This window comes from Paramisgurnus dabryanus, chromosome 12 (assembly GCF_030506205.2).
Source record: "Paramisgurnus dabryanus chromosome 12, PD_genome_1.1, whole genome shotgun sequence".
Taxonomy (NCBI): Eukaryota; Metazoa; Chordata; class Actinopteri; order Cypriniformes; family Cobitidae; genus Paramisgurnus; species Paramisgurnus dabryanus.
The window spans coordinates 29120815-29146954 of NC_133348.1; the positions used below are offsets into that span (position 1 = coordinate 29120815).

Consider the following 26140-nt stretch of genomic DNA (forward strand, 5'->3'; position numbering starts at 1 on the left):
TGGGGTCCTATGTAATCTATGTGTTGTTTATTTTGCTTGTTATATATATATATATAAACTACTTTAAAAGGACTTTGTTGTTATTTAATCTTCGCAGAGTTTACCGGAAGTTACGTGAAGACCCCGAAGCCGCTTGTTTATGTTGTTACTGCTGAAACCATCTATACTTGCATGTTAGACCACATAACATTTACATTTCATTATTTAGCAGGAGCAACAGTAGCAATGAAATCAACAAAAGAGCAAAAGTGTTCTAAAAACTATACTCTCAGTTAACTTAACATATTGTAAACAATTTTTATTTATTGATAGGAAAGAATATGTGAGGAAAGGAGAGGTGAAATAGAAATAAGTGCTTAGTATTCCAGGGTCTGGGTATAGTTGAGAGATGTGTCTTTAGTCGGGTTTTGAAGCCGGCAAGCAACTTGAGTATGTATGAATAGTGAGTGTAGGTATTGGGTGCGGTTGTCTTAGGCTAACAGCAGAGTTTTGAATTTAATGCCGGCATCTATACAAGGCCAGTGTAAACTGATAAGGAGAGGTGCAACGTGCTCTCTTTGGGTCGTTATGTCACAGCGTGCATTCTTTTGCGAAGCCAAATGTAATTATTGTGATCGTTGAACCTGACATAAGTCACTCGGCAGGTAAAATAATTAAATCGTTACACTTAACATAACAGAATCTGTAGCTATGAAAGACCGACAATATCCAATTTAAGATTTTAGCATAAATCAAAACTTTACATACTCACAGGGTAAAGGCTAGGTTTTGAAGGCTGTGATATAAACAAACAAACATTTAGAATGAAACAAATGTTTAATCTTTTCAGAAAACTGCAGTAGACTTTATTAAGTATGACCACTGGTAGGCACTGTGTCAAATAATCACCTTTGCCTATTTTGACATCACCGATTAGTGTTCGAAAATCATCCGCTGACTTTCAAACCTCAAACAGAGTAACAACTTTTGACACCCAAGTACCTGTTTAAGTTATATTGACGTGAAAAGTAAGATATTTTTCATTCAAATGTAAATGAGTGTAAGACTTTTTCTATCGTGTAACTTTTATAGTTTTAAATAAAAAGTGGAGATGCCTTTATTAATGACCTTGTTTTTGTTTAATTTCTATAGGGTGTGTATCGTTCATCAAGCTCGTTATTCCAAAGATCACTGACTACAAACTAGTCAGTGTATTCAGTAGGTTGCTTCAGAGGCATAATGTATTGAGAGAACTACGTACAAAAATGCTACAACAATTAAACAACACCGTTGTTAAAGGATTTTTTTTTTCTCTAGAAAATAATAAAGTAAAGTACAGATACCAAAAAACACGGTACTCACAGTAAGTACAGTACTCAAGTTAATGTGCAGCTTACCTCTAAAAATGGCACTAAAACAACTCCACAACATAGTGAAGTATATACTTACTAAATCTGTTATTGTGAAACAGTGAAGACGGTGAAAAAAAGAAGTATAAATTGTTATGAAAATGTAAAACATGTAAAATCAGTACCAAGTGATTAAAACATTACAACGTGTACTGAGTAATCTTTCAACATTAAGTGAAGTGCATGCTAAGTGTAACGGTATCAATGCGCTTAAAAAATAAGACTAAACCAGACAGTGTTTGTTAAGTGCTTGTAAATTGTGATGCGAACATAGTGAAATGTAACTTTGAATTTGTTTGAAAATGTATCATGTGATATCAGTACCATGTGATTAAACACTTTACAGCATCTTCAGTATATTGTGTTAAGGATGGTTTGTATAATTTTTTTAACATTTACAGTGCGATGTTGTAGATTAGATGCTTAATGTCGCTTCAGACAAAAACAAAACAAAAAAAAAAAACTCTTGTCATGTATGGCTGATTAAAGATTGGGATAAACAGTTGTGCCAAAATACTTCAACAACCACCTGAAAGATAAAACATCATATCATTATCATATGACAAAACTTTAAGTGACGATTGTACTAGTTAAACATTATTTGTTTTCTTACTACTGTTTTTACCAATTGAACTGGTCTGTACATAATTTTACAGTTTTTCAGTTAAACGAAATCAATATGATGTGTTGAAGGACTCTTGTTTGGCTTATAAACCTTCAGGATTGTGGCATGATAACAGCTTACCCCTGTTAAACCAGCACTCACTCCTGGAGATCATTAAAAGTAAAATGTATCATAATTCCATGTAAATGTGAGTTTCTGAAACTTTCTGTAAAAATGAATGGTGTAAACTCAAAAATATGACATACAGTATAGCAAATAACGGATAAGTAATAAATACATTGATGGCATTAAGACAAAGAAGGTTTCAAAGGTTTATGAAATCTGAGAAAACCCAAGGACAATGACCATATTTATCTTTAGAAGATATACAGAAGAAATTTAACATGAACAGATCAAAACTATGAAAACAAAAGATTGTCTAAATAAATACAACAAAGACATAGGTTTGGTGAAAGTGTTCAGATGAATAATGTTCCTGGTTTGTTTGCAAGTAAAAATGTAAACTTTCGGAAGCTAAAAAACTAGCAACGTTTTGATGATTCACTGTTGCTTTCTTTGAATCATGTCAAAAATCAAAGTGCTTAACTACGCTTGTTTGCAAACGTTGTTATTCCTGTTTGCCATTGTTAAGATACACTTGGGTGTAGTGTGTTGTCTGTAAATATAAGCAACCTTTGAGAAAAAACACAGTCTAGAAATGTAAAGTCTAACTGAATGGTAGTGTTGCAACTACGCATGTTTTACGAATGGTAAATAAATGAATGTATGTTGTAATGTGCTTAAAATGGGCCTGATAAGTTTTGAAATGGTGATTCAGTTATTGAAGCACAAGTTTCATAGAGTTATATAGTTTATGTCTATGTAAAAATCACTAAATAACAAAATCACCAAATTTGTATCAGGTCATGCATGGGGATTTAGCTTTTCATACTGATGCAAGTCACTTTTATTTTTACATAACATAACGAGTGTCGCACTTTGTATGAACAAGATGTCTAAATGTCCAAATGACCGAATGTAGTGGTAACATTTCACACAGCCATTTATCAGAAACTTTCTAAGAGCTAAAACCAGTACTTATCAAATAAGCAGCCTATAGGTGGAAAGAATGTAAAGAAAAATTAAAAGACCATGTTCAAATGTTTAAAGGTAGGTCGTGAAAAAGTGAATGTGTTTTCAGGTGTACGATGTGTCCCAGGAACTCGCATTGTTTTCAATCATCACCAAAGGTTATGATGTTGTCTAGATACAATAGAAAGTCTGTGCATGCGCCAAGACCTTTGACGATTATAAAGTCAGCAGCAACTTCAACAATTTCACGCACATTGATTTGGTCTTTCTTTGTCGCTACGGCAACACATACATCTATTACATATGCAGACATGAGGAGGATGTCAGCAATGCCAAACTCCTCATCATTACATTCATACATAGCATTCAGGGCTTTTTTGATGAACACATTGATCGGTTCATCGGCGTTAACAGACACTTGAACCATCTTATCAAAAGACTTGTCCAGATTTTTTACGACATCTCTTTTTTTCTTGAGGTTGGTTACACGCTCGGCATCAGTTTTGCAGTCATTTTGCGGCAAGCACACATCCGCGTCTGCAGATATTACCGCACACAAAAGATTAACAAGCGTGCTCCTGTAGTGTTCTGAAAGCATTTCTTTAAAAACCGTAGGACCGCACACGTGCGCCGTCTTGCGTTTGTGATCACGCTCAAGTGACATTTGTGCTCTCTTTTCAAGAATCCAGTGTCGTAGACAACTTTACACAATGTTCGTCCACAAGTCTCTCCCTGATTTTGTTAAGCTTCCGGTCGTCCTTGCAGCATCCTCAAAAATAGCGTCTCCAACTCCTTGAATCCTGCACAGTTGAGTTATACCGTGTTAAAAACTTTGCTTTAAACAATTTACTGGAGAATTCCTGAAAGTAGCCTTCAAATATGCTGCTATACGAACATGCCAGAGCGTCGTATCTGAGGTGTGAGAGCTCCAAGTTTCAGGCTCTGATTTGAAACCTATAAATCCTGACCCGTCCCTTCTAAACACAGCAATTCGCACGCCCCCCATCACGTAGTCAGCGGTGTGAGTCATGAAGCTATAGAATATTAAAGTGTCAGTAAGAAAGGTCTTTCATGGTAAAACACATTTTTCTTTATTTTCTCTATTATCCTCTTCGCTCTACACACCCGTAGGAAAAGGATTTCTTGCTTCTTATGTGGAACTCTTCAATTTTTTTAACTTGTAAAACACATTAAATAAAATCAGTTTCATGATGTACACAGCTAATACGCTGGTTTTTAGTTTCAGTCCTAATAGTTATCTTTAAGATGTTATTTTTTATAAATTAATAAAATCTTAGACTTTACATTAAATTGTCTCAACAACAACAAATAAAATGGTAAATAATATGTCTCACTATGTACTCTCTCTCCCAGTGCGATGGCATAGATTGTAATGCATCTTGGAAACGTGGTGGTGTGTGTAGAATTTAGCGGTATCTAGTGGTGAGATTGTAAATTGCAAAAGACTTCAATTTTAAAACCCATATGGTAGCTGTCGCACGACAAACATGTCATCGTCTGAGACAACGTAGGGAAGAAGCATGCTCTGTAGAGCAGTTTGTACGATTAGGGCTACTGTATAATGACGGTGACTTCCATGAAAATGGCTCGTTCTTAGGTAATAAAAACAATTCAGTTCATTATGTAAGGTCCTTATACACCACTGATAATATAGATATGTATATTATTTAGCATTTTTGTCAAGGATCTTTTTTAAAAGTAACACAATGCACCTTTAACAAATACAGCGTTCGATTCGCCTTGTGAACATGACTACATTTCCCATAATGCCCCTAGCGCACTAAAGGACACGGAAGTCACAATAATCAAACTGCCGGTGTAACATGATGGACTACGTGAGATCTTTGTTTTGCCTTGTGGAGCTGTATATAATAAAGCGAGGTATTTTTAATCTGAACTAACACATAGATTTCACTCGTTGTTCTACAACACTCGATTTATCAGATGGATTGTTACTGTTTTCTGTGAAGACATTTTTTGTTTTTATGGGTAAGTGCTATTATATTCTCTGTCATTTAAAGGTAAACATAACGGTAAGCATGCCGGGTTTACAGTGAACCAAGCAACATGTATAGGTAAAGGTTAAAAATCAGCTAGATGTCGGAATCTTTCAAAATCAACTAGATGTTGGAATCTTTAAAAAGTTAATTAATGCTCAGTTCCCCGAAAAGCTGACTGAAGTTCAGATGTTTTGCGTACAACACAATAAATCAACATTAGTTGGAAATGATAGCAAAGTGAATCTTTACTGATTTATTTTTCTTATATTATGGTGTAACAAAACCAACGTCGCTTTAAGAATATACCTAGATGATTTTGTGCGGGTATTTCATATGTAAGGATCATCAGTTAGCCTATGTCTTTAGTCTTACTCTTTTATTTGACTATTTTACAATAAAAAGTTTACTTGTGTTTATATAAATTGAAGAAATCATGTACCTCGCTTTGTCAGCACGAAAGTAGTACATGTTATTCTGGGTAACGAGTAGTGTGAGTTTAATAGACTTTAAATTTAAATGTGTGAGTAGTTTGATTTTTAACTTCTGTCTTATAGACATTACTAACTGAGAACAGCAGAGACAGAGGCATGAGGGGATCAAAGCACATAATGAAGTAAGATTGTGTATGTTGTGTTCATTGAATGCATCTAATTTGTTTGTCTTGTATGTTGTGTTCATTGAATGCATCTAATTTGTTTGTCTTGTATGGGGTAATTTGTCAAATATTATTAAATATTATATTAAATACAAAAGCACTAAAAGTTTTAGTGTTTTGGCTAAGGAGTGTGAGCATGTCTCAGGTACTTGTATTTCAGGTGCAATAATAAATACTAGACGAAAATGTGTTTTTGAGATTAAAATAAATGTAATTGATAAGTGCTTTATTCTTTAAGTTGATGAGTTCTTTCTGAAAGTCTGAAAACTATACTAAACCTAATATACTAATAACCTAAAGTTAAAAGTCTCAGTTTTTAGACGGGTAATGTTTTGTAATATGTGTCTTTTTGTCTTTACTTATGCTGTACTTATTAGTATGATGAAAGCAACGCAAGCTGCAATAATGCAGGCCCCTTGTATAAACACTGTCCTGCTATCGCAGGAGGACTGGACATGCTTTACGAGTCCATAAACAAAATATCTCGGTCCTCACCCGGGCACTGCCATAACGATTTACGATTCAGAGTGGAAGCATCTCTCAGGAATGCAACTTTAAGGACTAAGATCTGTGTAAGTGGCAGAAGACCATATCTTTGTATTACTGAACAATTTATTTGAAAAAACATAATTTTTTGTTTTGAAAATCAGGTCATCTATACAAAATGCTGAATTGGATATTTAAAAATGACGCCTTGTTTTTACTCTCTAGAGAAAATCCACCAAAATCATCATCTTGACAGAATTCATTGTTCATTATTCTTGTAGAATGTATTTCATCTGCCGCTGTGAGAAACCTTTTTTTATTCTGTTGGTACTATTGAAATGGTTTTTTAATCAGTCGTATCCATACATAGTGCTAAGATTATTAGAGAAAGTTCATTTAAAACATCTTTTCTAGTCTTCATTTATTTAATTACAGTTTATTTTCACCATAAATATAACCTTAGAAGCCAGGATGACGTTAAAAAGAAAAGAAAGAACACTTAATTTATTTGATCATTTCACATAAAAATTTGTGTTTAATGAAACTAATCAATGAGAGGATTTCACAATATTTCAGTGCCAGCATGGCAGAATATAATGATGTCACGCATTCCAAAATGGCGCATGTTAAAAGTTAAAGTTTTTTCGGCGCCATAGCGAGATGATTCAAGTCGATTTTGCCATTCACTCACCGGAGTATCGCACGAGCTGCATGGTCTATCCATGTTTGTGATTTTCGTAACTGTGATTTCCCTGGCTTTTATTATACATATCGGGCCCCACCTTATATAAATTATGATGGGCGCATGGAATGTGTTTTAATGAAGACCACTTGTGTAAATACTGTTTTTATTGTTTTATCGTAGGAGGACGTGATTTAACGTGCCCCGGAGATAACCCCGGACGTAAACATGTCAACGTGACGTGGGCGGTCCGGTTAAAAGTTCAACCCAACGTGGGCGGTCCGGTTAAAAGTTCAGTGCTACGTGGGCTGTCGGTTCAAAAGTTCTGAGCAGCGCGGGAGGACGGTTCAAAAGTTTAGAGCAACGTGGGCGGTCGGTTCGAAAGTTTAGAGCAGCGTGGGAGGTCGGTTTAAAAGTTCACAACGTGGGAGGTCCGGTCAAAAGTTCACGATGTGGGAGGTCCGGTCAAAGGTTAGCCCCTCCCCGGAGGTCAAAGGTTCACGACGTGGGTGGTCCGGTCAAAGGTCAGCCCCTCCCTCGCAGGTCAAAAGGTCAGCCCTCCCTCGCAGGTCAAAAGGTCACCCCCTCCCTCGCAGGTCAAAAGGTCAGCCCCTCCCTCGCAGGTCAAAAGGTCACCCCTCCCCTGAGGTCAAAGGTCACCATCAATCATTTTTATGTGACAGTATGTCGCTCATATTTACTACTGATGCTGTACAAAGCTGGAGAGATGCTTTCCTCCTGTGGAGTGATACTGTACAGTGCTGGAGCCATGTTTTTCTTCTTGGCAGTGATACTGTACAGCGCTGGAGCGACGCTTTCCTCCTCAGGAGTGATGCTGTACAGTGCTGGAGCTATGCTTTCCTTCTCAGAAGTGATGCTGTTAGGAGTGATGCTGTACAGCGCTGGAGCGACACTTTCCTCCTCAGGAGTGATACTGTACAGAGCTGAAGCGATGCTTTCCTCCTCGGGAGTGATACTGTACAGCGCTGGAGTAATGCTTTCCTCCTCGAGAGTGATTCTGTACTGCGCTGGAGCGATGCTTTCCTCCTCGGGAGTGATTCTGTACAGCGGTGGTGCGACACTTTCCTTCTCAGGAGTGATGCTGTCAGGAGTGATGCTGTACAGAGCTGGAGCGATGCTTTCCTCCTGTGGAGTGATACTGTACAGTGCTGGAGCGATGTTTTTCTTCTTGGCAGTGATACTGTACAGCGCTGGAGCGACGCTTTCCTCCTCAGGAGTGATGCTGTACAGTGCTGGAGCTATGTTTTCCTTCTCAGGAGAAAAGCTGTTAGGAGTGATGCTGTGCAATGTTGGAGCGACACTTTCCTCCTCAGGAGTGATACTGTACAGAGCTGGAGCGATGCTTTCCTCCTCGGGAGTGATTCTGTACAGCGCTGGTGTGACACTTTCCTTCTCAGGAGTGATGCTGTCAGGAATGATGCTGTGCAACGCTGGAGCAACACTTTCCTCCTCGGGAGTGATGCTGTACAGCGCTGGAGCTATGCTTTCCTCCTCGGGAGTGATACTGTACAGAGGTGGAGCGATGCTTTCCTCCTCGGGAGTGATGCTGTACAGTGCTGGAGTGATGCTTTCCTCCTCGGGAGTGATGCTGTACAGCGCTGGAGTGATGCTTTCCTCCTCGGGAGTGATGCTGTACAGCGCTGGAGCTATGCTTTCCTCCTCGGGAGTGATACTGTACAGTGCTGGAGTGATGCTTTCCTCCTCGGGAGTGATGCTGTACAGCGCTGGAGCTATGCTTTCCTCCTCGGGAGTGATACTGTACAGCGCTGGAGCTATGCTTTCCTCCTCGGGAGTGATGCTGTACAGTGCTGGAGTGATGCTTTCCTCCTCGGGAGTGATGCTGTACAGCGCTGGAGCTATGCTTTCCTCCTCGGGAGTGATACTGTACAGCGCTGGAGCTATGCTTTCCTCCTCGGGAGTGATGCTGTACAGTGCTGGAGTGATGCTTTCCTCCTCGGGAGTGATGCTGTACAGCGCTGGAGCGATGCTTTCCTCCTCGTAGTGATGATGTACAGTCTGTAGTAATGCTTTCTTCCTTGGGAGTGATGCTGTGCAGCAGAGGCGCGGGAAGATATTTTCGGTAGGGGGTGCGAGGTGGGTGCGGGGTTATAGAATAGAGTTATAGAATTCTAATGTTGTTCACAAGCTCTGTATTCTGCAGACCACTCTACCTATGTCTTCTTTTTAAAAAAATCACTCGCCCCTCCCATCCATAAAGTAGCCTACAACTGAGCTGACGGGGCATACAAACTATATAGCCTATTGCAACATAGTAGAGATTCTCTGCCCAGGACGTTATTTTCCGCTACTATCCTCGGGCCGGGCCGATATAAGCATATTTTGAATCATTACTTTATTACTCCAATTGGGGAGAAAGCTATGCCATAATGAGAAATATTATGACTATATTTAGGCCAAAGTAACAAATGTCTCCAAAAAGTTACACAAATTACAAATTACAAAATGATTTGTAAAAGTTACAAAATGCAACGCGAGTCAGGTGCGGAGTCTCCTCTGGCACGCATCACGCACCGGGCATGCTGTGCGGTATGGTGGAGCTTAAAGGGGAAGTCCAATCTAGACATTTTAGCCTGTTATCATGGGTAATTTATGTCCATTTTGCATTTTCCATGAGAAAAAAAATAAGAAATTTGCACGATTTCGATTATTAGATTGATAGTGTTTTGAAGCTGAATTTTCGTAACGGTCTTTAATGGACTCAATTAACCAGAATGCACTGCGCGAAACTGAGTCATTAGCCCCACCCACTAACCGCTGTTCGATTCAGTCTTCAGGTTTGTTTGACTACATGTGCGCCGCATGAACCGACAGCCGGATGACGTCAAGGTTCCGCGAGAGCGATTTAAAAGCAAATCGTATGATTTCGCGAATCGCTCTCGCGGTACTTTGACGTCATCCGGCTGTCGATTCTTGCAACGCCACATAAAGTTGAACAAGCCTAACTTCTTTTACCGCTCAACTTGCTCTAAAATCAACTCAAGTCAACTTGAAGTTAGCCGGCAGACGAACCCATCCAAAGAGTAACTCCGCTTTAACAGTCTCTGAAGGGGAAATCATCAAAGCCCTCGATAAAAGATGATAAGAACCTGTGCAGTATGTGGATGTAAGGACAACAAATTCAGGCCACCGGGAGTTTTTATTGTTGACATCAACGCGACCCTCAGCTGACCCACCACTACGCGAAAATTTGAATATGCAGCCAGCACTTTCGTCAGGAAGATTTTGAGTACTGTTTTCAGCCCAGTTTTTCCGCGGACTCAGGTAATGTAAAATTCTAAAAATATCTAAAACATCATTTGGCTATTGGCTTTGTTGTTGCTTGTTTTGTGTAACTACTGTAAACATACTACGTAGGAAGTTATTATCATGTTGTTGTTGTTATGAACACGAGCAAAGCAAGCTAACGTTAGCTCCTGTGCAGCTGTCAATCAAAAACGTTATCATCTACTGTCAATCATCTCGCCTCAAGACCCGCCCCCATTTAGAACGTTCAGAATTATGTAGTCGTGCATTTTTCTTCCGGTGATTTGACGACACGTCAAATCACCGTTACTGTAGTAGTTAAAAGCTTTCATTTTTTATATGGAGTTAGTACATTTGATGGCAGCACAATCAACTACATATATGTGATGAAATATAGTGTTGGAGCATAATGTTGTTTTAGGGTGGACTTCCGCTTTAAGTGCAACATGGAGTTTGAAGATGTAAAGAAAAAAGAAAAACAGGAGAATTAACTTTGAGCAAGTTTGGAGGAAAGTCGGAGGTATGGAACCAGTTTATGTACACATATGCATTCTCACTGGTCCCAGTAGTACGCCTTTTTGTTGTCCTTTGGTTAAGTTTTTAATATTTCTAAACTCTAATAACTTTATTGACATTACTCGAGTTAAGGCGATTATAGTGGTCCTTTCAATTCACGGGTTTCATTTAATTCTATTTTACACCTAAATGTAATATTTGTGTCTTTACGTTTTGTTTCACTTTGCCATGCCTCCTGCGGTGTAAAAATAAGATATTTTTCGACTTTAAAATTCCAAAATCATGTCCTAAATTGTCGGAATATATTCCAAATGGATTCATTTGAATTTATAGACGTTTAACATTAAAATCGATGCATGGGAATAATTTAGATAATTTTTTTGAAATACCTTTTAAATGTCGCATGCATGTTCCTTATTGTACATATATAATTTAGTTCCTTTTACGTCGTTTTAATAATTTAATTCAACCGTTTACACTTTCATTCAATAAAGCACATGTTCTGTAACATTTACAAGTGCGTTAAACACCGCAAAACAATTTGGCTATATTTTTAAATATTTTTGAAAAGATGACGAACTAGAAAATCGTTTACTGAACCTAGCTTAGCTTGGACGCATTTTTCCATCGGAATATGTTTAAATATCAAAATGGGCCAACATATTTTGATTAAAATATATTCTAAAACCATGCTAAATTATTTTAAGAGTAGTAGACCTTCTAATATAGGCCAACCACACTCCACAGTTCATTCTTGTTCGTTTTATGTGTTTCATTGTTGCATGCACTTTTTACGCATGCAAACTAAAACGCTATTTATATAGTGCGACCATTGTAAATCATTGCGAATCATTGTAAAAATGTATTAGCAATACATACCTTAATAACTAGTCCTCGGGAATTTTGCGTTGTGTGATTGAAAAAAATCAAAAATTCTCTATTGAGACATTGCGAAGCTGATAGATAAACTCATTCGGCGTTCAGTATGTGGCTGTGAGTGTGCGTGCTTGTGTGTTATGCTTATGCCTATTACAGCATATCGGCTGAATGCAATCACGTCGTCAAGACAGAATCTGATAGAATCTGGCTAATACACACTGAAATAAATTAAATCATTTTAAAATTACTAAAATAATCCCTCTCTTCATCACACACCCAACATGGCATACAAAATGTCTTTGTACAGAAACATACCAAAATCAAGAGATATTTATGAGATATTATTTTACTGTCATCGCAGTTTTAAATCTCTGCCACCAGGGGGTGCTGCAGCACCCCAGCACCCCCACTTCCCGCGCCCCTGCTGTGCAGTGAGGTACAGTATGCAACATTCGCCATAGTTTTAGCTTCAGAAGTCACTGCCATAGACCATTGTTCAAACATCTGATACAAAAGGCAAAGTTGAAAACACTTTAGGAATTTTACAGTTGTCACCTGACTGGATTTAATTATACAGGATTTCTGGGAGACGTTCTGTCATAGGTGTTCTGTAAGGGAGTACTTCTGATAATGGGCTGCATGAAAATAAAGCTTTACATATCAGTCAGACGTCCTCCTGGCCTGTCCTTGGCCAATCAGAATTGTTATATAGTCTAGACCTTCTGCCATTATCAACAACTCCAAAGAAATGGCATTGCAAAAAGGTTTTGGTGGGTATGTTGGTCAGAATCTTTTAAAATAAACCAAGATTTTAGAAGATGCAATTAATTCTTAGTGAATTTTGTTTACATGTGTTATTTGTAGAACGACACTAAAGAGTTACATCATTAAAACAAAGGTAACATTTTGACATTGGAGCTATCAGTAGTGAGCTGACTACTCTTTATGCACTGGTGTGCTGTGGATCATTGTCTCCTAGGCTTGTTTATGACCACTGAGTCTATGAAGACCCTCTCACTGTCTCTCACAGTTACAATCACACCTACCTGCAGCAATGGTACATTTAGCAATGCATCCTATTCAGTATGTTTGTGTGGTATCTGGGACTCACAATGTGCACCGAAGTCAGAATGATTGTATTTATGAGATTAGCATACACAAACCCCACCACAAAGTCAATTTCACAAAGTAAGCCCTGATTTTACAGACCCTGACCCTGCATTACATGCAAAAAAATGTATTGTTCCAGATGTTAGATGTACTTCTTGCTAACACAATTATCACAATTAGCAGTTGGCTGTACTTCTATGGCTTTTGTTAAGACGGAACTGAAGTATCAGCCAGTGTGACAAAGTGATCATGACTGCTGGGATGACTGCAGCGCTTGTATTTCATGATGCCAGCAATACACGGTCATCGAATTCTCCCAAATCTCATTTAGACGGCTGCCTGTTTCTCAGACTACAGACACACAATTTCTCTCTTCCCCATCTAAACTGACCAACTGAGATGAAGATGTGTATCTATGTGTAGGTGTGTGTGCCTTTATATGTTTAAAACCATAAGCAACTTGCTCAGTCCGGGATGCATTCAAACTGAAATATTCACAGACTGATAAAATATTCACATTGTGTAAAGTGAAAGTTTTGAGCAATGTTTGTAACTAAACCGGTCAAAGGCCCCATTAACTTCCATAGTCTTTTATCCACTATGGAAGCCAATGGAAACTCTGATCGTTCTGGTTACAAACATTCCTCAAAATATCTTTCTTTGTGTTCATCAGAACAAATAATTTTTACAGGTTTGTAACAACATGAGAGTGATGACACAATCTTCATTTTTGGGTGAACTATCCCTTTAGGTAATGTTTCATTTGGTTCTAATGTTTTAGCAAATGTGTCGTAATATTTAATGAGCCCTCATAGATTTATGAAGTATCCGCACATATCACAGCTTCAAGCAGATATATTAAAATGTCTAAACCGGCGTGAGACTGGAAATCCAGTACTGTATAGAATGAGACAATGTTACACATGTAGATGTCCCAGGTTGTTCATTGCAGCTGGTGTTTTCATTCTGAGGATCTTTTGACGTCACTAAGTGGCAGAGGTTTTTTGTTGCTATGGTGAGATTGTGTAACCCCAGTGTGAGTGTCCGTAAGACAGGACCTTAATGAAACACACAAACAAAGGATCTTCTTGTATCGCATTATTGCAGCACGCAAAGGGTGATTTGAAAAGATTTTCATTTTCATTATTTTACATTTTTTGATGAATGATAAATTAGGCTAATATATCTCACTTGTAGTAATTGTTTATTGTGTTTGACTGTAATCACATGATAATATATAATGACAGATGCTTCTCTAGATAATGTGACAGTATTAACAGGATTTAATTAACTTATGAAGTGCTTGTGGTGTTTCTCATTTCCCATCTCACTTAATAAAAGCATCTTCTGGGATAAAACAAATATGTAACTAAATAAACTGGACAAACAAGCGTTTGCACGACTCTTTGTTTCCTTTGAGAATTCCTTTGAGAGGCCCTTTGTTTTCCTTTGAGAAACAATTCCCTCCTAGACATTTCAAATTTCTCAAGGGAAAACAATATTTTATCTTTTTTCCTTCACTTTATTTAAATTTTCAATATAAACTAAATATAACATATAATTACAAAACATATACTTATACTTATATAACCAATATATTTGTTAATAAAAGGATCCACGCAAAAAATAAAAGAATAAAATTAATATTAAAAAACAGATTAATAAAGATATAATACAGATATAATAATAATAATAATAATAACAAGATAGTAAGACAAGCAAATAGTAAAACAAAACATAAAGCTTGGTCATCCAAACTATAAATAAAATAATAATAATAATAATAATAAATTAATAATTATTTACTAAATAAAATCACAGGTACAGAAAGGCGCAATATACGCACAGCCAACATATCCCTAAAGTAGGGTACCAGTCAATATACCGGGGGAGGAAAATAATTACTACCAATTAAAATTATCAGAGGATCCCTTCATTATGTGTCTGATTTTTTCTAGTTTAATAAATTGGAAAACATCTTTAATCCATAAAGAATAAGGAAGGTTTAGGTGATTTTCAGTTTAATAAAATTAATGGCCTTGCAAGGTAGTAAATAAAAAGGAAAATGTTAGTAAATAAAGCAGTGAAAGCCAGAAGTTCAATATGATTTATAAGAACTCCAGATGATGTTTTAAAAATTTGGGACCAATAATTTTGTAGGGGAGAGACAGGACCAAAACATGTAAGGCATTTTATCTTTAAGAAGTGTGAATGTCAATCACAATAAGAGATTATAACTGTTGTTGCTACAGAGCAGTTTTCTTTCAGTGAGATTGATAAATGTGTCAGTGTGTGCTATTTATAATCACAAAGAGACATCCAGTAATAATGCATAGACATTCTTATCATATTAATTATATATTATTAATATTACGTTGGTGTTGTTGTTTTTTGCTTTTCCTTTGACTACTTTGTACTGTATGTGTAAGCACTGGGTTTCATTCACTAAGCATGTGTACGCACAAATTTGTTTGTAAAATGTGCATACGGACGTTTTATCTTACAAATCATGATTTAACAAAAACTTTTGTACTAAAATATATTTTAAATGTATGCAAAAATGTAAGAACAACTTAAACACACATCACAATCATGAACAAAGAAAAAATATATAAAATATGTAACACAGATATATATTATATGGGTTCTTTTTTCCTTGTTCATGAATATTGCGCACGTGTGGTCTAAGTTGTTCTTACGTTTTTGCAAACATTAGAAATAAATTTTTATATGAAAGTTTTTGTTGAATCATGATTTGTAAGTTAAAACGTCCATACCCACATTTACGAACAAATTTGTGCGCATGCTAAGTGAATGAGACCCATTGTCTGTGAAGTACCATAAGAGTCTGAACTAATTGCCCCAAAGGGATTAATAAAGCTCTAAATTAAAAAGTTGCATTATGGAGCGTTCTTTAATTTCTGAGTGACACATACGTACTGATAAATTGTATGTTTAATTCTTGATAAACGCGCCTGCCAAATGCAAAAATGTAAATGCACACATATTCACTATGTTCCAAATCTGTGTGGTATTATTTTGCATTTCTATGCATATTTTTCCAACACAGACCACACCTCTCACACTGTAAGCACTGTGAACAATCATTTAACCTTAAAGATTCTCCAAAATACCTCCGTCGTATTTTGTAATAAAAAAAAAACAATAGGATGAGTGTGAGTAAATTATGACAAAATTTTCTCTATTTTCAGGTAAACTATCATTTTAATATCAATAAACAAGACAACAGTATTTGCAAAGGTTTTCTTTATTCTGAGAAACAGATAAATTATACATGAAAAGATTCTCTTCAAAAATATCACCGTGTCTTTTAAACAATAAATTATTTAAAGCCCCCACAGTAAAAGTATCTGGTAAATCACACATAGTGCACTCAAAACAGACATCTGGTTCTGTCAAATACAATACAAACACATTATAACAAGTTTCATCCATCTGTTATTAAATTGATGCTATGTCCCAATACTTTCCTTTATCATTACTCTTCACTATTTTGTAAAAAAAAATCTCACATAAAGGTCACAAATGTCTGAGCTTTCTGTGCAAGGTTTATTCTGCAAATCATTTTAGAAACAGCACAAATTCATCTTCTGTATTGCAGACAGTTTCTTTTGGTGGCTCTTGAAACTTTAAAAAATATTAGGGGTGGTTTCCCGGATAGGGTTTAGATTAATCTAGGCCTTAGTTATATTAGAACGTTAGTTTTTACAAACAAACCTTACAAAACCAATACTGGTCTGCATCTTGTGACGAAACAATGACACTGATATATGTTAAGATATGTCAGTACATTGTGTTTTTAAATTGAGGCAGCTCAAACATGCATTTTAGTCTAGGACTAGGAAAAGCTCTGTCCGGGAAACCGCCCCTTCAGATTTTAAAATCTGGTCTCTGATGTGCCTCTCTTTAGACTGTTGCTCATAAACTCATCATTTTCAAAACGCAAGTTATTGTGTGACCTGGAGATCATAAGAAGCTTCTCCTTTTTCGTGTAGTCCTTCTTCACGGCCACTGGGGGCACTATTAGCCTGTCCATAGGGTCCTCTCTGTTCTCCAGTTTCGTGTATCCTTTACTATTACTACGGTCCAGTCGAGGCCAGCTGGGATGTTTCCTCTGTTCGCTCTGGACAGTAAGCATTGCCGGTCCTCTCTCTAAATCCAGAGATTTGGAATGGGCCGATAACATGTGCAGGGAGCTATTGGAACCAAAGTCTTTACGAGCCGCTCCTGGTGACAGGAATCTAGTGCTGGTGGATCCGGGAGAAAGTGAAGAACGGTAGGACGTGGGACTGGGGGATTCTGTTGCAGAGTTGCTCCGAAGCAGCTGGGCACCGGGAGGCTTAAATGCTTTGGTGACATCAGGAATGGGAACAGTTAATGATTCCATAGACTGAGGTCTGGACTGCTCCATGTTCAGCTCCAGGTCCTCTGTGATGCTGTCGATGTCCGGCTCATCGATGACACAGTTGTTGAGTTTGATGACGGGCAACGTGAAGGCGCTGATGGAGGACGAGACGATGGAGCGCGTTTGGCATTTTTTCAGACCGCCACACTTACGACCGATTTCGGGCTGAAACCCGAATATAGATTCCGACCGGTTCTTGTAGGTAGGCGACAGCAGGCTTAATCCTCCTTTAGCTTCACTCATTAAACCCTCCTCATCTTCGGCCGAGTTGGTCCTGTGGGAGAAACGGATGTCACCAGAAAAGGACATGAGCGTGTTAGCGGCAAGCCGTGAAGCAAATTGACTGTCCCGTCTAAAAGAACGGACGTTCTCCGCATCAGCGTAGGGACCCATGTAGGCCCCGTTGGTACACTTCTGCTCCTTGATCCGGAGACTGTGAATGTCTATGACAGTTGAGTACATGTCCCTCATGTGGATAATCTTTGTCTCACGATCTCTGTTCTCATGTAAGATGGCATTAGCGCAAATGAAGATAAAAATCCCAATTCCCATGGTGAACGGACCCAGCATTTTCATCTTCTCCGAATGCATGTGCTGCTCAAGGAATTGCGCTACGGAGCTCACTCGTTCACGCTCGACTTGCGTGTCGTTTGTGTAGATCTTGCTTTCTGGTGCCTTTTGGGGGTCCCTGTGAGGCCAGTATCCTAAAACAGCCATGGCAATACCTGCCATGAGAATCAGTACTCCCAAAATTAGGAAGAACCCAGAGGCCGAATACAGCCTGATCTTCCCTCTTACCACCACCACATCAGCTCGAGATTTACGTTTAGATGCTTTCTTTGCTGCAGGAGCGGGGCTTGGAGCAGACAGATGAAACTGGGAGCGAGAGGAATCTTGCCTTTTCAATGCTGCGAGCCCTGTGAGCACTCCTCCGGTCGCAATCATTGCTATGGCAGTGCAAGCCTACAAAACAAACAAATAAACAAACCAAATGAGCTGAAGGCTTCAGCTGTTTCAGATTCGTGTCTTTGCTCTTTCTTTCAATCTCTCTGTAGACATCAAGAGGTATATTTAAGCCAGTTCTGTAGCGCTCTCTCAGTTTTGCATTGCTTTGCACAGTTTTACAGAAAATATATTTTAGATCAGACAGTAAAGACATCAGAGCTCTGACAGTTTAGACAAAAGAAATAACAAAAAAAAACTGAAAGATTTTAATATTACATATTGGTATTTTCTGCATGGTATTATTGCAAATTTTTCAAAAGATTTACATTAGCAGTACTAACTGTACAAATAGTTGTCTGTAGGATTGTAATAAAATTCTTACAATGTTTTTGTGATTTAGGCTTGTTGCGCAGTGTTACTGGTGCTACATGGTGGTCAGCCTCTCACGATTTCATCACTTGCCCACCGCGGCACCGCCCCCACTGTCGTTTTGAAGTTACAAAATCATTTAGTTCAGTTAGACAGCAATTAAAATGTGTTTACTCAATTCAGCGTCACAGCACAGATGAGCAGCAGCGAGGCGACGCAAACTGACTGACAAGACAATGGCAGATGCCATATGCTTATCTGTTTTGTTAATAAAGTTTCATGTAAGCAAGTTGGTTTTTCTTTAGTTGTTGTGTTTTTTATAAATAATAATAATAAACCCACCATTTAAGCAACGTTAAAAAATAAGTAAAGTGCCAGTTGTGCTGATGCTTAGTTTAAGCTTGGGACAGGCCGGGCGGCTTCCATTCGGACAACATGTCAAAAGTGCCAGCACGCAATGCATTGCCGCTAATTCAACAGTGAAAGTAAAATGTTCACGGCTGCACGCGCATTTCTACGCGATTTAACGCAAGCACCTCATTAAAAAAATTGCCGCCAATTCAAAAGTGTAAGTAAAATGCACACAGCGCCACAGGCATTTGTAAGCAATTTACCCCCCCACCAAAAAATGTCCTTACCGTCACATCCCTATTTTAAATCGCTATTTCCATATTATAATTCTATGTTATCTACATTATTATTACTATATCTACACAATGTATCTTCTGTACAGCTGCTTTGTATGCAAAATTGTGAAAAGCACTATAGAAATAAAAAAAATGTGAATTTATGATAACTGCATAAATGTGTTGCACAAACTGTATAAACATATTCTGCTACCCTATTTCTGCTTCAAAGGAGGCAAAACAAAGTCAGAGATCAAAGAAAGATGCCTAATTATAAAGAATATGAGAAAAACACTGAATCAATATTATAATGCTAGAAAAAAAAACAGCTGATGGGCCTTGCTTTCCTCACTGTTTTTCCTCTTAGTTTTTTTTTGCTCTTCCTCTGATTCTGTAAATAGTAGTAGAAAGGAATAATTAAACTACCATCTAAAATAAAACACTAAGTATTAGTAAATTATAAATGCCCAAACACAAAACACAGTCTGGTTATGTGATGTTTGTACGTGTTTAAATAAATAAAAAATAGCTTGTTACTCCTATGTTCAGTCTCTGTTTATGTTTAAAATTACAAAAAAGTAAATGGTGTAAACATTATACTCATTAATGAAAGAAAACATTAAACAGCGACAGCAAAACATAATAATTTTTTTGTGATTCACTAAATGTACTCATTAGCTTATAAACCCATATGAAACTGGGTTTTATGATAAGATGGTTTACAGATATTCAGGTTTTTTAGCCTAAAAGATGTTAAAAATATAAAACTTTAGTGTTTTATTTAGACATCAAATTGTTGTGTCCAGTTAATGCCAACAGTGAAACTGATAACCCTGAAGGTAAAGAGAAAACATAAGAAAATTTCACGCGGGACTGGGTGATATGGCCAAAAAAATTATCACAATTTTTTTTCGTATCAGTTGGTTTTAAACTACTTTTATTTAGAACAAGACAAATACTTTTCAAAAAATTGATCAATTAATCTATCAAATGCATAAACATTTGTACGTAAATAATAAATTAACAATTAAGAGTCCTTTGACACCACTTTTGAAACTTGAAATTTGAAGGATTAAATTTGGCAGGATGAAAAAAAATTCTGCACTCCTCATGTCTGGTGAAAAAACCCTTAGAAAACACTTAAACTCCATTTCAACTCCATCTTTGTTTTTTTCACTCAGTTTTCAGCACTGACTCATTATTACGGTTGACTGTGTCATATAACACTTTCACGAATGCTCTGAAGAGGGTTTCCCAAATTCAATACTGATCTATATATAGCTGACCTCGATTTTGTATTCATAATTCAACGGTGCCAAAGAATGCATTAAAAAATTTGTTAAATTGTTCTCTAATATCTACATATAAGGTCACTTTATTAAGTGCAAAAATTATCCAGAGACAGATTTAAATGTCCATTTACAACCCTAGCATTTGACCTTATAATAAAATGCTCTATTATTACCTTATTTGAAAGTGTCATGAATAATAATGTTAAGCTCTGCTCTGATTAGCTGTTTTTCAGAGCAGTTCCTATAGTAGCTCTGTGTGTGTTTGTGTAAGCAGACCTTTAGTGAGCCTGTATCAGATGAAAATACTGATTTTGAGGAATAATCAATTGTTTAGAAATTGTTAATGGACGTTTCTAAGTAAGGGTGTCACGATTTCGATTTTAAATCGAAATCGATTGAAATTAAGTCACACCCTCGAACTTCAAATTAAAAAATGGGATTGTCGATGCTGCCACGCCCCCATGTCACGTCCGCTCCGCTTGCCAAACTCTGAGAGTTTGGAAAAACTCTCAGAGATTTATATTTTAAACACGAGTCATGTATTGCTAAAACTCCTTGAAATGCATATCATAAACAGGATTACTAGCTAGTGATCTGACTTCGGACAGAGCGCAGCTCTCTGCACATGAACGAGAGTGAGAGAGGCGCCAAGATGCAGCGGGTTATATTTTAAACAAAAGGGATAGTTTGCCTCTTTAGTTTATGTTTAGACTTCGGACAGAATCAGATGCAATAGGGCGTAAACGTGAGACAGAGAGAAGCACAGATGCTTATGACGCGCTGGATTTATTTCAGATGTAGGAGTCCAAGACGCGCATTAAGTCCATGTGCGTGCAAGAAGGAATCCTTCAAGCTTTCTTGCGTAGAGTAAATCCCACAAACCCCCATGTGAGGAAAAGCACGCAATGTGCATGTTAATGTGAAACTACAATAATAAATAATAATAATAATAATAAATATTCTAATAAAAAATCTTTAAAAAAAAAGTAAAAATGGAGAATCGAATCGAATCTCGACCTTAGAATCGAAAATGTAATCGAATCGAGGATTTGGAGAATCGTGACACCCCTATTTCTAAGTGGTAATTTTTTTCAGTATGGAATTGCTAAACATAATTGTAACATCAAGAGTAGAACTTAACCCTAAACACTAGCATATAGTATAAACTAGCATATAGCGCTAACTTAACAATCACAACTTTGAGAAAATTGTACTTAATTTAATGTGTAGTTTAATATAACTTCACAGTCGGTGTTATGTTGAGATTGGCCTGTTTCTCAATCGTCATCTGCATGCATGAGTTTTACATAAAATAAGAAGGAGGAAACAATCGTGTTTGAGGCTTAAGATATGTCATCACCATATACAGAACTCGTAATATTCATCTATGTCTAGATAAATACAGTTTTACAGTCTACGGCACCTTTAATAGATTGAAGAATGTCAAAAAAGTAGAGCAATACATGGCACAGACATAAGGTTAATGTTCACTGAAACAACAAAGCTGTGATCATAAAATGATACAAGAGATGAAAGCCTCAGGATAAAGGAGGAGGAGGTGGTGATTATGCAAACAAAATCACACATTATAAGATTTGTCTGTTGCTTTGAAATGACCATTTCTAAAGAATGCTTGAACTGCCAATGAGCCATGACTAACTGTGTGAGAACCATGTGTTTCACAGATTGCTAAACATCTCTTTCATAGTTTGTTGTATTCTGCAATTGGCAGTAACTTTCATCCTAAGCAACTTGCAGTGTGTTTATGGTATGCACATTTCATCAGTTTGTGTGTTGTGATAATCTTGGTCTTGGCATTGCTAGCGCTTTGGATTTTGCTAAACATTGGTCTTTTCAGTGAAGCTACAGTGGGAACATTAACAAAATTACTTTGCAAGTACAAAGCAGTTTGCAGTTTGCCATATCGTCCCGATAACCCTCTTAAAAGAACACGATTTTGCTAAAAGTCACAACTATTGGAGAAATCTCCCCCTTTTCTGTTTGAAGTTTGTCATACTGACTGATTAAGAATGCAAACGGGGTGAGAGACTAAATGACTGCCATCATCATTGAGTCATTTAGTAACTGAATGTGTGGTTGTGTTTTTGTCACTTGTGGATTTGCTGCAGAATGTATAAAAATATCAACATACATCAAATTAAGGTGCATCCTGATGCCGTAGAAGAACCATTTTTGGCTAAATGGTTCCATAAAGAACCTTTTACCTCTGAAAAACATTTGTTTCAAAAGGTTCTGTGTAGTGATAAAAGGTACTTTAGATTATAAATATGAATCTATCTATCTATCTATCTATCTATCTATCTATCTATCTATCTATCTATCTATCTATCTATCTATCTATCTATCTATCTATCTATATTAGATTATAAAAATGTATGAAAGAAATGGTTCTTTAAAAAAAACCTTTGACTGAGTAGTAATAAAATATATTAAAAATAACCTATTTTCTGATTCACGATTTTACACATACTTTCGTACAACTCCCAAAGTAAACGATGACGCAAGTTATGGTCTCCAACTTAAATTCTTGCACTACAATGAATGCAAGGATTGTAACAGTTTACTTCCTCGGCCTGTTGACGTGGACACGACAGTCATTATCATAATTCCCTCACAACCTGTAAGTAGTCTTTGTTTTCATATTTAAAGAATTTAATACTGACTAAACCATGATTCAAAAACAAGTTTTGTGCAGTGTAGAGTAGCGCTTGTTGTTTGTTGTTTCTACGATCAATGCAGACATGGTTTTATGTTTTTGTATCCGTTCTACTCAAGCCGTGCTGGTAAAGTTGATCGATCAGCTTGGTCATTTTCTGGATCAGATTCGGCTCATATTGAAAGACACTGGGCACTGGGAGCTAATCTTTTAAATACGTTTAGGAGCATCACATTTCTCTGTGACGTCAGAGGTGTTTTGGCCAATCACAACGCCTTGTTAGCTTGCTAATCAGAGCACACTGCGCTTTTCAGAACGATGAACTTTGAACAAAATCAAGTGTTTTTGGGAGGCAGGGCATAGAGGAGCAACAATAATGTACGGTGTGTGGAAAATAGTATGAATAATACCATAAATCCGCAAACACATTGTATTACATCAAATACACAAAATAATTTTGGTTTTAGCAATGTAATAAAGGCGCTTTAATATAATATAATAATAAAATGCTTCTTCTATGGCGTCGCTTTTAAGAAGTTTTAAACACCTTTATTTTTAAGAGTGTACTTCTCATCATATTCTGTCTTAAACCTTAGATCAGAAGGATTATTTTCACACATTTACTATTCAGACATTGAGAATGAAATTGCCAAAACATGCAGTATAATTAAAAATGTATGGTGAGCTAATGCTATATGAATTGAATTCTGATTTATCTTAAGACTAAAATGTCTTTATGGTGACTATCACTGTATGAATATATATGACTACCCACAATCATCTTCAGTCAGTGGAGGATGTGTGTGTCTGTGTATGGGGGGTTCCTAAGGTGTGTGTTTGTGTGTGTGTGTGGGTTCTGACTTCTGAGGGGTGTGTTGGGGTGTATGGGTAGGAGGCAGAGATAATAAGGCAGAGATAATAGCTAATCATTGTATTTCTACAAACACCCAGTTTTTAAAAACAAACTGCTCGTCGGTGAGAGAATCTGACATTTAACAAATCTATTCAACACTGACTCTGTCTCACATCGTTTAAATCTACATGCATGAAAGCAAAATAGCTGGAAACCCTGTAATAGGGCTTTTTGACAGAAGGACATGTGTGATAAAGAACTGAAGAAATAAATGTGTAGGATCAAACACACCTGTATGCTTAGATGTTTAAGATCAATACACACCTGTATGCTGATATCCTGATGTTATGTGTCCATTACGCACAGGTTAGATCACTCCTATTAGCTTATTTATGTTTTCCTCTTGCGGATCCTTTCATAAATACTTTATTATACACTGCTTTGAGTTGTCATTTCGTAATCCAGTTGACGAGAGGTTTTGTATTTGGATATCTGAGGAAAAACTTCCCTCCAAGCGCGCGCATCCTCTCCATCTCTGATGGACCCCAGCGCGCGTCCACAGCTGGATACGCGAGTTTACCTCAAAAACAAACTTAACAAGTCTCGCTGAAAATATGGTGCAAACGAGAATATTTCAAGCAAAACAAGTATTTTTACTTTTTTCTTTCTTGTGCAAAATCCCCTAGTCGATCTTCTCGTGCTGAAGATATTTCCTCGTCTATAAATCCATAATGGCAGTGCCTAGATGATTTTCCCTCTGTTCCACTCGGATATCTCAATAATCTCATCACACACGGGGGTTCTCGACAGTAAATGTTGTATGTTCACCGCAATAAATAGGCGTAAATACCGTGGTCTTTTTTTAAGAGAGGCTGCGGTCTCGAGACCAAGGCGCGAAACATTTCTAACTGCCAGAGCGAGCTCCACGGTTTTTGTACGCCCACGTGACGCCGTTCCCGATGACGCACGCTGACAGCCCTTACGAATATTAACCGTGGTTTTACTACAGTTAAAAAAACCCAACAAAAACAATATAACCACAAAATATACACGATTTTCTAATAGCATAAACCATGGTTAGTAAAAACATGGTTTTGCTAATAGTAATCAATTAACAAACCATACTACACTTTTACCACAAAAACATGGTTAATTTTCGTAAGAGAGGGAAAGCGTGTGCCAGTCTGAATAATTCATTTGTGTAGGATTAAAAGATACAAACCTACATCAAAAAAATTATAATTGAATAATTATATAATAATTATAATTGAATAATTATGAAATATACTTGTGCTCAAATGCTACATGATGTGTGTGTGGTGTAGTTGCATTAAGTTTTCTCATGCGCTTTTTCCAGGTCTGGCAACTTTGTGAAGGCAAATCATTTTTGGTTGTGTAGATAAAGACACACTCCAATGAACACTGATGAACTGTTTTTACTGATGACAAATATCTGAGAATTCAAAAATGTCTGCACATCCAAAACAATCAGAATTGGATTCAGGTGCTGGGCAATGAATAATAAATCACAGAAAAAACAATAAAGAAGCCAGCACACTGATTAAAATGCTCCAAATATAATTTAATAGTGCAATGTTTCAGTGGGTATCCCAAACACATATAGTAAATCTGCTGCCGAATGAGAGAAGATTCATCATAACTTCCCTTGTAGCTATAATTTACTTTGAAATGGAAAGAGAAAATTTGGTTCTCTTGAACAGGTTGCTTCTTTTTGCAAGCAGTTTTTGGCCAAAAATAATGAAAACCCTTCTTTTTAATACTCTTTGATCAGCTCTCTTGTGTAGACGCCATAGATTCAGGAAAGACATTCACTTAAACCCAAAAAATTCACATTTGCTTTATTTTCTATTCTGTAAGTGATTTTTTAACCATTGTGTTAACTGGCCCTTCATTAGACAAACACAAAGCAGATTTTACTTGTTCACCTGGCAGTTAAAGAGTTAATGTATTAAAATCTGTTATCTAAATGGCTACAGATGTCGACATTGCGCTGGTTTTCTGTGTTTATGCATACCCAATGCTCTTCTCTCTCACTTTTTCTCCAAAAGTCTCTTGTAAACACTCTTTATTTTACACCCTTGGGTGTTGCTTGGATTTGAGTTTTCATTATAGTTATGAATTATGACTGTAATGATCTCTGTGTTTCTCTATTGCACCCTGTACAGCCCACAGTCTTACAGATTCATAATTAAGCTGATATAGACACTGATATA

The 26140-nt window shown here is 37.1% G+C and overlaps 1 protein-coding gene and 1 long non-coding RNA gene across 3 annotated transcripts; one reads left to right on the plus strand and one right to left on the minus strand.

The window, feature by feature from the left end:
• The first annotated feature begins 4876 nt into the window (after positions 1–4876).
• Positions 4877–7473, plus strand: LOC135750158 (uncharacterized). 2 transcript variants are annotated; one of them, XR_010532605.2, is made up of 4 exons: positions 4877–5094; positions 5660–5718; positions 6138–6332; positions 7112–7473. It is a non-coding gene; the product is annotated as an uncharacterized lncRNA (long non-coding RNA). The 2 variants fall into 2 exon arrangements; XR_010532606.2 differs by having other exon boundaries at positions 6205–6332.
• Positions 7474–15898: 8425 nt separating this feature from the next.
• Positions 15899–24815, minus strand: tmem200a (transmembrane protein 200A). Its single transcript, XM_065268908.2, has 2 exons — positions 24231–24815; positions 15899–18107 (listed from the first exon to the last, which is right to left on the minus strand). Exon 2 carries the CDS (start codon positions 18087–18089, stop codon positions 16617–16619), a length of 1473 nt encoding a protein of 490 aa, XP_065124980.1. The 5' UTR covers positions 18090–18107; positions 24231–24815; the 3' UTR covers positions 15899–16616.
• Between the last annotated feature and the right edge of the window lie 1325 nt (positions 24816–26140).